Source organism: Poromitra crassiceps, assembly GCF_964638095.1.
Source record: "Poromitra crassiceps genome assembly, chromosome: 1".
In the NCBI taxonomy this organism is placed as follows: domain Eukaryota; kingdom Metazoa; phylum Chordata; class Actinopteri; order Beryciformes; family Melamphaidae; genus Poromitra; species Poromitra crassiceps.
Genome location: NC_139623.1, coordinates 9977699 through 9995929, shown reverse-complemented (window position 1 = coordinate 9995929; position 18231 = coordinate 9977699). Strand labels below are relative to the sequence as shown.

The window sequence follows — 18231 nt, the reverse complement described above, 5'->3', positions numbered from 1 at the left end:
CACAGTACTATAATTTCCCTTTAACTTCCACAGTACCATAATGTCCCTTTAACTTCCACAGTACCATAATGTCTCTTTAACTTCCACAGTACCATAATGTCTCTTTAACTTCCACAGTACTATAATGTCCCTTTAACTTCCACAGTACCATAATGTCTCTTTAACTTCCACAGTACCATAATGTCCCTTTAACTTCCACAGTACCATAATGTCCCTTTAACTTCCACAGTACCATAATGTCTCTTTAACTTCCACAGTACCATAATGTCTCTTTAACTTCCACAGTACCATAATGTCCCTTTAACTTCCACAGTACTATAATTTCCCTTTAACTTCCACAGTACTATAATGTCCCTTTAACTTCCACAGTACCATAATGTCTCTTTAACTTCCACAGTACCATAATGTCCCTTTAACTTCCACAGTACCATAATGTCCCTTTAACTTCCACAGTACCATAATGTCTCTTTAACTTCCACAGTACCATAATGTCTCTTTAACTTCCACAGTACCATAATGTCCCTTTAACTTCCACAGTACCATAATGTCCCTTTAACTTCCACAGTACCATAATGTCCCTTTAACTTCCACAGTACCATAATGTCTCTTTAACTTCCACAGTACCATAATGTCCCTTTAACTTCCACAGTACCATAATGTCCCTTTAACTTCCACAGTACCATAATGTCCCTTTAACTTCCACAGTACCATAATGTCCCTTTAACTTCCACAGTACCATAATGTCCCTTTAACTTCCACAGTACCATAATGTCCCTTTAACTTCCACAGTACCATAATGTCCCTTTAACTTCCACAGTACCATAATGTCCCTTTAACTTCCACAGTACCATCATGTCCCTTTAACTTCCACAGTACCATAATGTCTCTTTAACTTCCACAGTACCATAATGTCTCTTTAACTTCCACAGTACTATAATGTCCCTTTAACTTCCACAGTACCATAATGTCTTTTTAACTTCCACAGTACCATAATGTCCCATTTAACTTCCACAGTACTATAATTTCCCTTTAACTTCCACAGTACCATAATGTCCCTTTAACTTCCACAGTACCATATGTCCATAATCTTGGTGTAGCTGAGCCCTTACAGTTACGTTGACATTTTAAAATGCGCTTAATAGAAAATCGGTTAACCGCTGCATCCCTACTCCACTCGGAGTCTGGCTTCAAGCGCTGAGCTCATGCATGCTCAACTCCGCTAGAGAAGGAATAGTCCATTCATCTGTAGAGCGTGGGGGGGGGGGGGTGTCATAGATTGAAAATGATTGTGTGTGTGTGTTGTGTTGGCATGTAATTTCAAGGTTTGATCAGTTAAAATATTGAGATAATTGTATATCTTTGATAATAAATCTATAGCTGTCTGAGGCCCCTGAATCCCACAGCACACCTGGACTTGCCTCACACCATTTTGGAACCACTGGTCTAATACATTATCTAATTTTGTGATATGATTTGGGTGGCATGATGGAATGTGTTGGTAATATTAAGGTTGTGTTGCACAGGATACTCAGAATCCATCATGCCTGAAGCAGTTCCTAGACCACCATGGTTTGTCGTTGCTGTGGATCTTCATGGTTGAGCTGTCTGAAGCTAAGGGCAACAGTACCAACAACATCAAACTGCAGTTTTCGGTGAGATTTGTAATTGATTTCCCATTATTATATTATCTCACATTGTACTGAAATAACTTTAATTGTCTTATGAACCACCTGCTATGAACTGTTATCAACTTTTCTGTTAACAGATTATGAAGACCTTAGCTGTGCTTCCCATATCTACTAAGAACATGTTGGAGGAGAGCAGAGTGCTGACCTTCATTCAGCGTTGGGCCCAGACTCATGCTCTCCCACAGCCTCCTGAGATGGACGGCTACTCCAGTGAGAACACGTCACGTGCTCAAACACCCCTCAACACCCCTGAGAGTTCCTCCTCCAAACTGGGACCAGAATTGGACAGTGACACCCCCAAACGGGCCGTGTACCGCCGCCTCAAAATCATCAGTGAAAACAGTCTGGACAGTGCACTCTCTGATGCCAGCAAAGCATCTGATGGGAAGGAGGATGAGGAGGAGGATGAGGAGGAGGAGGAAGATGAATCGTCACGTGCTGGATTTCCTGATGGCAAACAGGTGAAGGCAGACCAAGTAGAGGAAGCTGTAAATCCACTAAAGGGACCAACAGAAGAATCAGTCAATGAGTTGACAGTGGAGAAACAAGAAGAGGCAGAAACAACTCCAAGCATTGAGCTCCAACCTCAAACACAGGAGGAGAAAGACAAAATGGAGCTCCAACCTCAAACACAGGAGGAGAAAGACAAAATGGAGCTCCAACCTCAAACACAGGAGGAGAAAGACAAAATGGAGCTCCAACCTCAAACACAGGAGGAGAAAGACAAAATGGAGCTCCAACCTCAAACACAGGAGGAGAAAGACAAAATGGAGCTCCAACCTCAAACACAGGAGGAGAAAGACAAAATGGAGGAGTTGGAGATGGAGAAGCAGGATGTCGTCGACACGAAAGAGGATATGAGTGAGGCTCTGCTGGATGCAACTGAAGGGCCAAAGGAGACTTGTGAAGAACAGAGGGAAAGTGGGGAGGAGCCGACCGATCAGGCCGTGGAGGAGGAGACGGTAGAGGTTGAAGGAGAGCAGCCCACCATTGAAATTCAAGAGCCTGAGACCGTTTCCGCCCAACCGGAAGTTACTGATGCTCCATCTGAACCACCTGCAGAGCTTATAGAGATCCAGGCAGAGACAAAAGAGGCAGAGAAAGCCCCTGGCAGTGAGGAGCAACCTGGTGAATCTACCACCAATGTTCCCCCCAGCTCTGAGACCCCAGAGGCCAGTATAGCCTCTGAGAGCACAGTGGCCCCAATGGAGCCTTCAGTGGTGGGAACTCCTTCTCAGGATGAGGAGGAGGGTGTCTCAGATGTGGAGAGTGAGAAGAGCCAGGAGCCCCAACTCAGTGCTATGGACATTGGTGGTATGGCAGCCAGGCTCCTGGAAAGCTGGAAGGACCTGAAGGTAAGTCCAAGCGATTGTGGTCACATGCTTCAAAACAGACAAACATACACTTTTAGAGCCCAACCGATGTGGATTTTTGTGACCGATACCGATTTTAGAGGGGGGGGGGGGGGATTTGCTTTCAAAAAATTAAAACGATTTTTCTTTTAATGAAAATATAGACCTTTTCTGTGGATTGCGCACCAATTTTGCTCCGATATGATGCAGGGGTAGCCTACTCAGAAGGCTGTTTTCTTAAATAACATTATTGAAGAATATACATAGAACTCAACAGGCACGTGAGTTTTCGTGACGTAATTTGCCCCGGAAGTAAGGGTGCTGCGTTCAGGCACGGAAACTTTTACCGGAGCGAAGCACCGGATCGTTCAGGTCCACTTTCACAGTGGTGATCGATAACAAGTTACATTCCCTCAAATAAGTCGTCTAAACGATTTTTATTTTGTGACAAGCAAACATTTTTCACCGTCAGTTTTATGAGGAAATGTGCTCAGTACGAGCGACCCTCTGCCAAGTAACGTTATTGAGTCATGACTTTGTTTATTGAATAGGGTGATCTGGTTGTAAAAATACAACATTTTTACATCAGAAAGACATTGAAAGCACTGATTGATAATCAATGAAATTAATGTTTTTCTGCAAATTGCATCATTGGGAGGTTGATTCTGGCACTCAATATTAAGCGTGGGCAATATATCGATTTTATATCAATATTGTGATATGAGACTATATATGGCAAGGCTGTCCAAACCTTTTTGAATGGGGGCCAGATTTGATATTGTGAAAATACCTGGGGGCCAGCTACTTTTCGCATCATATCGGTTATAAGTTTTCTTCATCCTGCTCCTTTCTGGCCAAACCTGTAACCTGTTAACAAGATATATGGTATGTATGTTTCTTGTACTGTGTTTGGTCAGAACAAATAAAAATGAAATGAAATGAAATAAGGGGGAGAAAAACACATACAATACAGGTTCATTTGTAAATCACTGAAATGAGAGCGTGAAGGTACAGTACATTACAACGGCGCTCCCAATTTACAAACACAATAACTTTATTTAAAATAATAACACATTTAAATGTAATAATGAGTTACAAACCTGCGCTATAGTTGAATTCGGTTGTATTGATACAGTGCATATAAATTATGGCAAACTAACACGGTTTAGTTTTCAAACTCAAAATGTATACTAAGTGTTAGTTAAATGTGTGTCGCTGATGTAACCGGTTACAGCTCGAAGTGGCGATGGGGTCTTGAAATTTATTGGAAGGGTCTTGAAAAAGGCCTTGAAAAGTATTGAATTTTACTTCAGGATTGCTACATATACCCTATTTTTACTTTTTACTGGATTCTGTTGTTGGTTGTTTGCCGATAGCGAACGTAACGTTAACCTAGCCTTCTCCGTTGGTGTATTTCCGGCCGGAGCCAGTACAAGAGGCAGGCTCATGAACACACAGAACGTCACATCCAGTCAATTTGCTGGGAAATTGCAACCCGACAGGTGCTGAATGCTGGATCCGTATCTTTTGAATGGCTGAATGCAGAGATACGCGGCTGGGCTCATTTTTTTTTTACATTACGTAATGGAGCGTTCACTGGTTCGTAATAGAAAACACTTTATGAACTTATTGAATGAATGAATTTATTTCCCCCCCGAACTTACGGTTTGGACCTTTTACAGTAAATAAACATCAGACAGACAGACAGACAGACAGAGCAGTGTAAAAAGTGTAAAAATTGTGCAGGCCATGCCAGGCCACCGGACATCTGCCCGAAGCGCCCGATGGTGCAGTCCGCGCCTGCAGTGGCGTATTGAGTCCAGAGAAGCTTAATAATGTAGCCTACCTGTGGGGCAAAAGAAACACAAAAAAACACTGCATGTTTTACTTCCGGTGAGGTCAAGGAAAAGGTAGGAAAAGGAGTTAGGAGTGACAATATATCGAAATATCGCAATATTCAATATATCGCAATACTAGCATATCGCAATACTATCGTATCGTGACTCAAGTATCGTTTTAGTATCGTATCATGGGCATCTGATGATTCCCACCCCTAGCACCCATAGTGAAACATCATCTGGGGCAATGGGTACTTTTAATCATGAACCCTTGTTCGGATGAGTTGTGGCTGCATACAGTACTGCTCCGTTTGTTAGCTGTTGGCACTTTATTGTATTAAGTTTGAAGTTAAAGTTCTATTACCCTTTTCAGGAGGTCTACAGAATCCCAAAGAAAAGTCAGGTGGAGAAGGAAGTAAATGGTAAGATCATTACAGTGTCTATTTTGACTTTTGAGTTCTTTCGGTATGGCTTTGACTCATTTTATTGTCCCAACACAGATCGCAGCCGAGATCGAGATGCAGCTGTGACGCCACGCACCCCTTCTGCTAGCAGGGAGCGTGAAAGGGAGCGAGAGAAGGAGAGGGAACGCGAACGGGACTATGACAGAGACAGAGATCGAGACTGGGAGCGGGACAGAGACCGGGAGCGGGACAGAGACCGAGACCGGGACAGAGACAGAGACCGGGAAAGAGACAGAGACCGGGACCGGGACAGAGACAGAGACCGGGACAGGGACAGGGACCGTGATCGAGCTTCTGACAAAACCCCCCGCAGTACAGAACGACGAAGGAGACGCTCTACTTCTCCACCACCCTCATCCTATGAGAGGAGCAGCCGACGTACTGAGGAGCGGTAAGGAGTCTGGTTGTCTTCCGGCATAGTACATGCCCTCCAGAGCCCTCCAGGGCATCATGAGGCACATTCAGGTCAGTCAGTCAGGGTCACTTGGTTAGATGATGTGCTTCATCAGATTGCCTCTAGAGGGTGTCTTTGACTGTGAGATGCAGCGTTTCCCCATACAGAAGTTGGTCAGTGTGTAGAAATGTATGTAAATCGATCTCTGATGTGCACATCACGTCATTGGAGATGCACAGACAAGCAGCATTGTACTCAATCCACAGTCTCCTGCTGTGAAAGTTTGTAAAAAAATTGTTGAAACTTTAACATTCCACAATTGCTCCAAACTCGCCTGTGTAATAAGTAAACAGCAACACATGTTCTGCTGCCCTGCAAACTTAGCGGTAGCTACCGTTATTACCTTGTGCTATTTAGTAATGTTATGGAATTGGGTAATTGAACCACATGCACTGTGGGGTCTGTACAGGATCTGTGCATTTTACAATTGCAAATCATCAAAAAGGTGTTGTCATGCAACCAGGGTCTGTTCTATATTTTAGGTTTGACCCATCGAACAGCAACAAGACACCAAGGGCGGCTGGTGGGAAGGAGCGCAACAAGCTGTCCACAGAGGAGCGCAGGAAACTGTTTGAGCAGGAGGTCGCTCAACGGGAAGCCCAGAAACAGCAGCAGCTTCAACAGCAGCAGCAGCAGCAGATCCAGACTATGGCTTATGACCCCAGTCTGGCCTATGCCTCCAGCCCTGGCTATATCACCTACCCTCCAGGATACCCCATCCAGACCTTTGTGGACCCCACCAACCCCAACGCAGGAAAAGTATTGCTACCTACCCCTTCAGTGGACGACGTTGCCACCCTGAACTATGTTGCCACCATGAACTATGAACAGACTCCTCCCCAGCCTCTTATCTCAGAGCTGGGACTGACCTCTCCTTCCTCCACTTCCCAGGCCCCTCCAGTCTCTAGCCTCTCTCAGCACATCACCCCCAACCCGCTGGAACTCGCCACCAGCGCTCCCCAGCAGTATGCCCAGCCAACTGTAGCAGCCCAGGATGCAGGGGTCGCTGTCCTGCCTGTCCCTCCCCAGACGGCCCCTCGGCTGCAGGGCCAGCAGAGCTACACCACCCTGTGGGACCCCACCACTCAGCAGGCAGTCACTGTGCAGACCCAGCCAGCGCAGCAGTATGCTGCAGCACCGGCTCAGACGCAGACGGCCATCTACTACCAGGGCCAGCCATGCCAAACCATCTATAGCATCCCCACTGCCTACCCTCAGGCCAACGCTCCCGTCATACAGGTACGGCCCACACACTATTCACTTTTCTTATCATCTGATCTGTGGGCTTTTTTTAAATTCAGTGTAGCTCAATTTATGTTGTCATATGATAAATGTGGAACACCTTGATAGATTTCTGTAGGACAGCATTCCCCAAACTTAACCACTTTGAGATCTGAAAATCTTCCGGGGCCCACCCAACCCTTTAATCACAACTCTGATTAAGTATTTCCGTATAATTTACCTTTTTTATTTCATAAACAGAACATGTGGACATGGGCATACGGCAGTTCAGTACAAATGAATAATCCATCCACATACTAAAATTGAGGCAAAATACCCCAAACCCGATTGCCAACATTTTCTTCCCCCTTAGGGGCCGTGCAGAAACAATGTCTTGTATTTCACATAAGAACGCTTTGGAAATCATGTTGAGAGCGCTTCTAATGCGCACAAAACAGTGCACAGTGGTTTTTTGCTGTGCTTTGTTTTGTTTTTCCATGCGGTCGTGTGCAGTACAGTTCAGGATGCAACGAGGACACGGACGGGTAGCCAGCTAGTTTCGTCCTGTTTGATGTTGTTGATTGTTCACACTAGAGCTGCAACAATTAATCGATTAGTCGATCGACAGAAAGATAATCAACAACTATTTTGATAATCGTTTTGAGTAATTTTTTAAGGGAAAAAAATCTAAATTCTCTGATTCAAGCTTCTTAAATGTGAATATTTCCTGGTTTCTCTCCTCCTCTATAACAGTAAACTGAATATATCTTTGGGTTGTGGACAAAACAAGACACTTGAGGACGTCATCTTGGGCTTTGGGAAACACTGATCGACATTTCTTCACCATTTTCTGACATTTTATAGACCAAACAATTCATCGAGAAAATAATCGACAGATTAATCGATAATTAAAATAATTGTTAGTTGCAGCCCTAGTTCACACTGTAAACATGAAAGCCAGATTATTGGTAATTCTGGCAGCAGCGGAAGTTGAAAACCCCCCTGGCAGGAGAAGAGGTAGGAGGAGTGACAATGACGAGCAGCATGCTTTAATCTTGATTGTTGTGTTTCTAAAGGCATACACTGAGCCCACTGCCAGCTACCTGCATGGCCAGCCGGTGTATACAGGCCACCCACAAGGAGTGGTGGTGCAGCAAGGAGGCACAGTCACCACCATTGTCACATCCCAAACTGTCCAGCAGGTAACACATATACAATCCCTCCTATCTTTGAAGTTTATGGAATAAGTATAAGCTGCACCAACATTTCTGAATGTAAACTAAAGATAAAGATTTTCACAAATATTAGTGTTCTGCTCAGTGGCCATAACTGGCAGGGAATTTATGAAGCCTCTGCGGAAATTGCATTCTCTCGAATGGCCAAGGGGGGCGCCACGTGCTGATCCGGAGGTGACGTCATGTACATTGGCCTCTATGGGAAAATGAGCCGACTTCTCTCTCGGTCTGTGTCTTAAATAAACATTTTCCAAATTAGTTTATTTTCTTAATCAACAATTTCAAGTCTTTTTCATGCTCTCTTGGGCGCCGTTTTCTAAATTATGGCCCCATTTCGAGTAAAAGAGGCGATTAAAAAATGAAAAAAAGTCAAACTTTTGGGGCGTGGCTTCCTTGATTCACACAAGCAGCCGCAGGAAACGAGATCCCAACAACAGCACAGCCATTTGCTACCAAGGCAGGCTAGCAAGCCTAGCAATGTAGCCGTAGATTAATAGTAAACTACCAAAAACAGCATTCTCTTTATGATCTTTTCATAATGTTAGTAGACACAGTAAAAGTATAGATCCCCGTTATGAGGTCAGTTTACCAAAATAACACCTATATCGAAATCGGATTTTAGAGGACAGGTAGCGACCATACAAGCCCGGGGCTTCAGAGCTGATCAACTGGACACATTTTACAGCGAAATTATCTGATAAACTAGTCTCTGCGGCTCTGGTGATTAGCTAATCAGAATCAGAATCAGAAAGACTTTAATGAGTGGGAAATTGGGACAAGTTGCAGTTGCTCGCACTCAGGCATGAAATATCCACATAACACAACATAGCATAACACAGTATCACACAGTATCTCCCTAAACGTAAAAACAGTCAATACAATAAAATGCAATAAAATGCAATAGAATAAAATACAATAAAATGGGGTCAATGGGATAGTAAAAGTAAGTAGAATTGTAGAATAGCATTCAATAAGTAGTTACAGTTACAATCTATGTACAGTACGTGTCAAATTGCAGTTATTGCACACTGGAATTAAATTAAATCAAATTGCACATTACGTGTGACGTAACTAAGGCACAGCTATCCTATCGGCTGACTCGGTCTCAGAGAGACTGAGTGTCTCCGAGGTGCTCTTCTTAGTGAGGCGTTAGAGTCCAATGGCCACAGGCAGGAATGATTTCCTGTGCATCTGGGTGAGATCAGCCTCTCACTAAATGTCTTCGTAGCATTGTGATTATGATTTAATTTATTATGGAAGATAAATGCTGGTTTAACATAATGAAAATAATTCCCTACCATACATGTAAAGTGACGCTTCTGGGCAGACCATTTGGGCATAACGTTGTAATGTGACATGAGATCACCACATTTCAATAAATATAAAGTTTTTGCACATTTGAATGCTGCTGGTCGTTTGTTTAATTCTGTATATATTGGACATTTAAAGCTGATACACAATTGTGTTGAGGAAATTCCGCCTAATGTGTCATCGATTATTGTAAAACATCCTTTATCGTCAACTCAACATAAGATCACTATGTTGTGTAACACTTGACACAATCAAATGTAACTTTTTCACAGCAATACTGTACAGTCCAGCCCACCATGGTATGGGAAAGGAACCATTGTTTGAATTATATCGAAATATATACCATCTAACGTTATTGTGATCTAGGCTATACAGTAAGAGTAAGGTTATGCTATTAACATTATGACACGCCGATTCAGACAACGTTACAATATGAGCCAGTTAGCCTAGCTAGAGAGAGTGATTTCAGATGACCAGATATCACCGTATTTCATTTTAATCAATATAAAGTATTCGTTGATTTGAAGCAGGCTGCTGCTGGTCGGTTTCTCCATCGTCATGTCCTCTGGTCCAATCTTCGGTTCGTAGTTTGTGTTCACTCGACATCAACAATCTTTATATCACATCTGATAATTTTATCCAACCTGCCTCTGACCAAACAACTAATGGGCTCGTTCTGTGATCATATTTGCGACATTCAGGTACATAGCATAATAACATGGCTATCTTTGTTGGCAATGTTTATTGACAAAAGCATTGAAACAAGCAAATAACAATATTCTCCGGTCACTGGCAGATACGTAGCTACAAATGGTTCAAAGCAAATCTCTCATGTCAGCATTTGGCTCGTGTGTTACTGCAATACCCTATGTTGAAACAACTGATCATCATCAGTAACAGGTATTGTTAGCTGCTATCAGGAGAGCAGAAGATTATAGCGTTAATTTTCACAAATCCTTTGATCCTCTGTTGTGTGTCCCCATCACTGGTACTGGACGGTCATCCCTTGAAGAAACAAATGACACTGTTAATCACTGTATAACTGTATTAATCACTGTATAACGTTTGTTTACCCAACACTACGTGCAAATCTGTGCAATAACATAACATTAACACGGTAACCTCTGCTAATCTATAACGTTAGTCCTCCTGTATTAGCTATTTGACAAATGGACATGTATAATGTCATGCAATTACGTTAGCTAAAGATTACCTCGATTTTGTGGAAGATAACGTCAGGCGGTTGGTGATGCGAGGTCTGGAGATAATATCCACTACTGGCTTTTTCTTTGGGCTAAAAGGTTACCCAGCAACAGTTGGCAACAGCTAGCATGGACTGTAAGAGATGGTAAAGAGAGCAAGAAGCAAAAAATGCTAGCATTAGCAACTAACAAGCAGTGGTAAGCGGGGACAACAAGATGCCCCGTGGCTCGGCTGTCAGGAAATCATTTCTGAGAGCAATTTGGACACTCCCCCGACTCACGCAACTTCCTGCATTCGCGGCTCCAGATTTGAACAGATATCCCACAATGCTCCAGGAAAATCCATTCATCCAATCGAACTGAATCAAACAATACCAGGAAGTGGGCTTCATTTTGCCTTGTCAAAACCCAATGGGCTCACATTATCTATACTATACTATCAATGGTTCTGATACATGTGGATTTGAGACAACCTATACCTCAGTTTGGCCACAAGGGGGTGTGAGTGTTTTATACATGAGAATGATGAATTTCACTAGTGCCACATCGATCCAAGACTGGCCTCATGCAATGACAATTGGTATTTCAGTTGTTAAGATGCGTTTAAGATTAAGCATGGGTACCATTAAGAACTGAACTTAATCTATTTGGATGTTGTATTTCGGTAGACAACAGTCACAACGACAATAATGGTATACAGTATAACAACAATAATCAGTATCAAACATGTAGCTGAAGTTGATTATGTTCTTTCTCCTTGAAAATCCTGGAAGCTATTTGAAGTATTTTGAAGTGAAGCTAAATTGATTTGCTGCTGATCCCTGGTTTCCTAATCTCTTTTCTCATCTCCAGGAAATGATTGTACCCAACAATGTGATAGACCTGCCTCCTCCGTCTCCACCCAAGCCCAAAACCATTGTCCTACCTCCAAGTTGGAAAGTCGCTCGGGACCCTGAAGGCAAGATCTACTACTACCACATTGCCACGAGGTAGGTGTTGCTCTGTGTCTGCATGTCTGTTTGTCTGTGTATCTGTAATGCCCCTGTACTGTACGTAGTCTCTGTCTGTCTGTATCTCACTCTGTCTTACTCTCTCTCTGCACACCAGGCAAACACAGTGGGACCCTCCAACCTGGGAGAGCAGCAGCGATAATGCTAGCGTGGACCATGACTCTGAGATGGACCTGGGAACACCTACCTACGATGAGAACCCCTCCAAGGTGAGCTTTTAGCAGCGATCATTCTCTCGGAACTGGCCAGTGCTCTGTATATAGTTGTTTATGCAATATACAGTAGGTGTAATGTTTTTTTCCCACTAATATATTTTTGTAAAGAACCAATTGTGTAAAATAACCCCATATTACCTCATTTGACAATGTGAGGGGGGGGGGGGGGGGATCCTCTTTACTTTTTCATTCAGTTCCCAGAATGTTTATGCTTGGATGCAAAACATGATTATAGTGTTTTATTCCCTGAAGTAATTGAAGGCGCGGCGCAATTACTTTCAGCTGTGGCCCAGGTCTGGAAGAAAGAAATTAAAAACACTTGGCACAATACCATAGAGCAAAGATTCCCAAACTTTTCAGACGAAGTACCACATGCAGCAAACCTAATTTCCCAAGTACCACTTCCCACTGTGGCTACCAACATTTTTCCTCCATAAAACAAAATCACTGATTTAACCATACAATAAGGATAAGAAAGGCTAAATACTACTATGTTACTGTAGCGAGTCAGACCGCAAATGACCAACACAAACTGATAAACATCTTATTTACTGATAGGCTGATGGCAATCAGCAAGGCTCTTGAGTACCACCAGGTGGAGCCTCGCGGATCACCGGTGGTCCCCGGACCACAATTTGGGAATCACTGCCATAGAGTATTGAGTGAATGTTATGACTTAGATGAGTTGGTCAACTCATGCTACTTGTAAAAAGGAGGGAAGATTTGAATGGAGAATCTACTGTAACTCGAAGATCGTCATGCCCCCCCTCCTCCCTCCTCTCAGCTGTCTGTGTCTTTGCCCCAAGGCAGTCAGGGGGAGGGAGGGATGGCTCAGCTCATCTCCTCTTCCTCTGCCTCACTTGTTTTCCCTCTTCATCTTCATCCTTCCTTTGATGGTAATGGAAACCATCTGGGAGACCTTGCATTCGTTTATTTGCGGTTTCTCATTTTAGAGTCTAACTACGCAAGTGTCCCTTTTGTCTCTGGGATGAATTTTTCAAAGATGTCATAGAATTGAAAAAGAATGTCACAAAATCGAGATGGAGAGATCCTCTTTTTATTATGGGATATTTCCCACCAAGAGCCGCTTAAGAGGTCATGGACTATAAAACTTCCCAGCTTTGACCGTGTGCGTGTCTTGCTCTTGCAACAGTGCCCTGTGCTCAAATGTGTGTGTAAGCTGTGCTGTTTCACCCCTTCTGGATTCCTCTCCATGCCACTGTCCCTCTGTGGGGTGTGGAGGTCTGTGTGAATCTGTAGTGCTCGTCTTTGATCCTCACCACTCTTATGGGCACAGTCAGGCAGCCTTTGCCCTGTCTGCTTTTGTTGTTGAGGTTTGGGACCAGACCGAGTGTCCTGGCAGGATATCCCCGCTTTGTGTGGCTCCTGTAGAAGGCCTGGTGACCAGGTGCTGTTTGTTGCCCCACTGACCTTGATAGCTGCTGTTCTGCAGCCAGTTGCAATGTTTGATTGAGCCAATACACAAACCCTGCTTCTACTATTTCATCTGCAGAATGTCCCTCTGCCAAAGCTGGACTTTTGTCAGTTGGTCTGTCTGCCATTACAGCTGAGAAATGGTCCTTGTCAAAGTAGTGAAAGGAGTAGAATATGCTGAGGGGGTTACTTTGTCTCTCCCCACACTCAAATATGACGTTGAATCGCTCCGCATGCTACATGCTACATGCTACATACTCTGTGCCACTACATACTGCATGCTACATACTCTGTGCCACTACATACTGCATGCTACATACTCTGTGCCACTACATACTGCATGCTACATACTCTGTGCCACTACATACTGCATGCTACATACTCTGTGCCACTTCATACTGCATGCTACATACTCTGTGCCACTACATACTGCATGCTACATACTCTGTGCCACTACATACTGCATGCTACATACTCTGTGCCACTTCATACTGCATGCTACATACTCTGTGCCACTTCGCATGCTACATACTCTGTGCCACTTCGCATGCTACATACTCTGTGCCACTTCGCAGCCCCCGCAGCTGTTTTGAGGGGGGAATAATTGCAGTGTCCCAGACCCAGAGAGAGAGATCTGCAGTAACGTAGTGTATCAGCGTAAGAGATCTTATGGGTCTGGCGTTGAGACTACTTTGTGTCAGGTTAGACTTGCAAAAACAGGCTTTTAACGTGAAACAAATGGCATGAATTTATTTAAAGATGGGAAAGCTTAATGATATTCCATTCCTCTCTCCTATTATGTTTTACAGTTCTCCACTAACATGGCTGAAGCAGACACCTCCAGCGAACTGGCTAAAAAGAGTAAGGAGACGTTTCGCAAAGAGGTGAGCCAGAGTCCCTGCAAGCAATGTTCTCCGTCCTATGCTTTAACGTTTTCACCGTTTGGTCTTCTCCACCTTTATCCACGTCAAGCTATGCAACTGCTTCCGTCTCTTTGTCATTCTGACGTTCTGCCTCTGTGGTATTTATTGATGGGGATGCATTCTTTTTGACATATGATCCTGTTTTGAAACATGCTCTTCTGTATATGTGTATGCTACTCAGATGTCTCAGTTCATCGTGCACTGTCTCAACCCTTATCGAAAGCCAGACTGCAAATTAGGACGCATCGTCAACACGGATGACTTCAAACACCTGGCTCGAAAGGTAAGCCTGATCCCATGCGGGTGTTCATACATGCATTTACACTTTCATCTTTTCTTGGCCCCCCCAGTGGTCAGAGCACATGAATGAAAGTATTGGTCCGCTCGTAACTTAAAATAAAAAGTTCTCAAAAGTTTCCCTCAGACCAGAACTAAATAGTGATGATTTCTTTCTCCGGCCAAACGGTGTTTTTTGTCCTCTGTTTTTGGAGGAGAGTTGGACATTGTACATGTAGTCTATTATCTCCCTCTCTTTGTTTTACTCATTCCTTTCTAAAAAGCCATTTCAGCCAGCATTTCTTCAAAGGAAAATCAGTCTTCTTTTTTTTTTCTATGGTTCTTGGTGGGTCTATGGACCGTCGACCACAGCTCTGTGGGGACCGGTTTATATTGAGTGCCGCTTGGACATACCAGGACTCTGAGAGCATTGGCACAATGAACAGAGAGATGATTTTGGCTTCGCCCATTTAGAGCTTGCGTTTCATTGTCTCACATTATAAAGGACAAAGTCACTGTAAGAGATGAGCCACCGCTCGACCACTTGGTAATACATCTTAGTTATGCCATTCACTTTAATCTGTTGACAGGCCAAAATTAACTCTCTTCTTCTCCGTCAATCCCACTAGCTAACTCACGGCGTCATGAATAAGGAGTTGAAAGCCTGCAACAACCCAGAGGACCTCGAGTGTAATGAAAATGTGAAGCACAAGACCAAGGAGTACATCAAGAAGTACATGCAGAGGTTTGGCTCCGTGTACCGGCCCAAAGAAGACACGGAGCTGGACTAGCCTCCTGCTCCGTGTACAGGCCCAAAGAAGACACGGAGCTGGACTAGCCTCCGAGGCCGCGTGAGGTGCACCTGTTCTGGGCCGAACACGAGAGAGACGCACAGATCTGCCTTTCAGCTGCACTCCTTCATGTTATGAATCAGCCAGCCTGGGCCGTGAAGTCGTTTCATAATATGCATATTTATGACTTGAGACTGAAGTGCTGCCCAGAAAGCTCTCTCCTCCCCCCGGGCCCTGTGGTCTGTGGAGGGGGGCCTGCATTTTTACAGACTTGTCAAGAGACTCGAGTGTCACTGACTGACCGGAGAGTCCAGGTGAAGTGTTGGCAGAGGCCAACACCGAGGGGTGCTACAGAGACATAACGTTTTTTCACTGACATGTTTTGATTTTTAGCATTTACCCGTTCGTGGCTCTTAAATGTTCGCAAAGTTGATCACTTCAATTCCACTTTTTAAACTCATCTATCCTGAACTGAGGATTACTGAAAAGGAGTCAACAATGGAATCATGTTCATTAATTGCTCTTCATTACTTTCCACTGTTAAGAAATGGATCAATGTGAGAAAAACAAGTCCCTTTTCCCCCTCCTCCTCCACAGGACTTTTTTCTTGTGTGTGCTTCAAACCCCCCCACCCCACCCCACCACTGACTGTATCTGGTGCTGCTTTTAGCTGGGCTGTGGAGGTCCAAGCTTCCACTCCTCAAACCCTGCCTTCTAACCACAAGACTTTGGAGCCTGTGTTGTTTTATGAATGCATGATGTAGGCTGAGGTCAGGTTGGTATCCTTATGGAAATTCCTACATTTTCCAGGTCTCCTGCTCCAAGTAGTATGTCCCCACCAACAAGTGGGAATATTTCACATGGAGAAGGAAGCCTAAAGTCATAGTTCACTTTTTTATATATTGAGCTTGTGCTCGAAATACACGCGCAGATCAGCCAGTGAACAGCAGGTTGGCAACGGGATTACCAATCAATGTTTTCATGTCTTTTATCAATTGATGTATGGTGAAGGGAGCAGGGTTTGAATGCTATGTTTGATGTGTGGTTTAACTGTTCTTCCCCCCCCCCCGCTCCCAAAAAATAAAAGATCTTGTACCTGCCCTGTTCCCTTTTGGCAGGAATGGTTGTAGCATTGCGGTTTTAACGGTTTCTATCTCGTTTGTTGCCCTTTTTACCATACTAAGTCCTTGTTAGACATTAGAGACACTTGGACTGTCCCGCTCGGCAAACTCTTGCTCATTACTATCCAAGATTTCTCTCATTATGGTTACTGTTTCATTAGCATCGTTAGCATCATCATTTCATTAATTAATCACGTTTCAGCCCGTTGCATTAAACAATGTTCCAACATTATGTATATTGCTTTATATGTGAATATATTGAAAAATAGTTTTGGGAATGTTTAAATAAGCAAATACTTTGTAAAAGGACTATTGTTCCATGATTACAAGTGTAAATATGTGTAATATTACAGAGGTGTACACACAGGGGGGTCGGGTCAGCCTCACCAGCTCACCCTTCCTGTTGCAGTTCCCGCCTGGGACCCCACTGACTCACAGCCCTCTATTTTATTTCAGTGGTAGGGGTGTTTTTCAGTTCCGTTTTTTGTTTTCTTCTATGTACAAAGTAAGTTTCACCCTACTCTTCTGTAAGTATTGTGTAAGCACATTGTCATACCGAGTGTACAAACATTTTAAAAGACAATAAACTCTTTTGTAAAACAGTCAATCTTGCAGAGTAATTGAATCGAGTGCCCGTGGGTGTCAGTTAAAACGGACCCAAAACAAGCTCTCACCAAGTGAGCGCTCATGCGTGATTAACTACCGAGTGCACACCCAATCCCACTTTAGATTGGCTCACTCCTCTAAAGAGTTGTGCATGGTGCGACTGCCACTACGGCACATAACGCAACATACTGTTGTGCCAGATGTTTGGCCCCAGTAAGGGGAATCAAAGTGATCGACTGCTTTCATTAGAGACATTCAGTGCGCTCTCTAAATAGGGAGGCCCTGTGACGAGCTTCCCCTCTCCTCTGTCCCAACCCCCCTCTCAGTATATGCATTCCGCAGCCCCATTGCCTGTGCGCCCCAGACCGCAGTTAAGCAGTCCCGTCTGGAGTGTGTGACGGCATGTAACGCTGCCCCAGGCCGTGCACCATGCCTGCTCCATGTAACGCTGCCCCAGGCCGTGCACCATGCCTGCTCCATGTAACGCTGCCCCAGGCCGTGTGCACCATGCCTGCTCCATGTAACGCTGCCCCAGGCCGTGTGCACCATGCCTGCTCCCACTTACAACTGAAGGCAAAAAAAGATCATTAACACGTTGAGTGCCAATGACGAGATATCTCGGCTTACAGAATCCAACCGTTGAGTGCCAAAGACGAGATATCTCGGCTTAAAAAAAAAAAAAAAAATTTGATGGTGGGACATCGATCAACCCCTTTTACGTCTCCTATACCAATATTGGAGGAAGAGAATGTGTATAATCTATTTTACCGACCAGCTAAGTGGCGACAGTGCTCTCCCGACAGAGAGAAAGCCAACCAAAAACAGCCGCGGGAGCAAGCCATTCTCAAGGAAATGGCTTGGCGATTTTACAGTCATCAGTCACCAGACTCGCCCGAGCGCCCGCTCTCGGTGTGCACGCGGAGAGCGGTGCTGGCGTGGGGGTTTGCGAATTTGCATAATAGATTATGGGTGAAACACACTTTGAAACACCCGCAGAAAGGCCAGAATCGCACGCATTCCGAAAACCCAGAAACGAACGAGCCTCATTCTCATACTGTAGGCGAAAACGCTTTCACGCTGCTGCACACCG

General features: G+C 44.2%; 1 protein-coding gene across 1 annotated transcript in view; it reads left to right on the top strand.

Annotated features, from left to right (window-relative positions):
• setd2 (SET domain containing 2, histone lysine methyltransferase) overlaps positions 1–17123 on the top strand; it is a 39327-nt gene extending 22204 nt beyond the window's left edge. Inside the window, exons 11-21 of the mRNA XM_083642600.1 lie at positions 1524–1652; positions 1766–3043; positions 5252–5300; positions 5379–5733; positions 6279–7035; positions 8094–8219; positions 11618–11754; positions 11873–11984; positions 14234–14308; positions 14529–14630; positions 15253–17123. Coding sequence (XP_083498726.1) covers positions 1524–1652; positions 1766–3043; positions 5252–5300; positions 5379–5733; positions 6279–7035; positions 8094–8219; positions 11618–11754; positions 11873–11984; positions 14234–14308; positions 14529–14630; positions 15253–15414 — 3282 coding nt within the window. The 3' untranslated portion in view covers positions 15415–17123. The remainder of the gene's footprint in view (positions 1–1523; positions 1653–1765; positions 3044–5251; positions 5301–5378; positions 5734–6278; positions 7036–8093; positions 8220–11617; positions 11755–11872; positions 11985–14233; positions 14309–14528; positions 14631–15252) is intronic.
• Positions 17124–18231: the final 1108 nt, after the last annotated feature.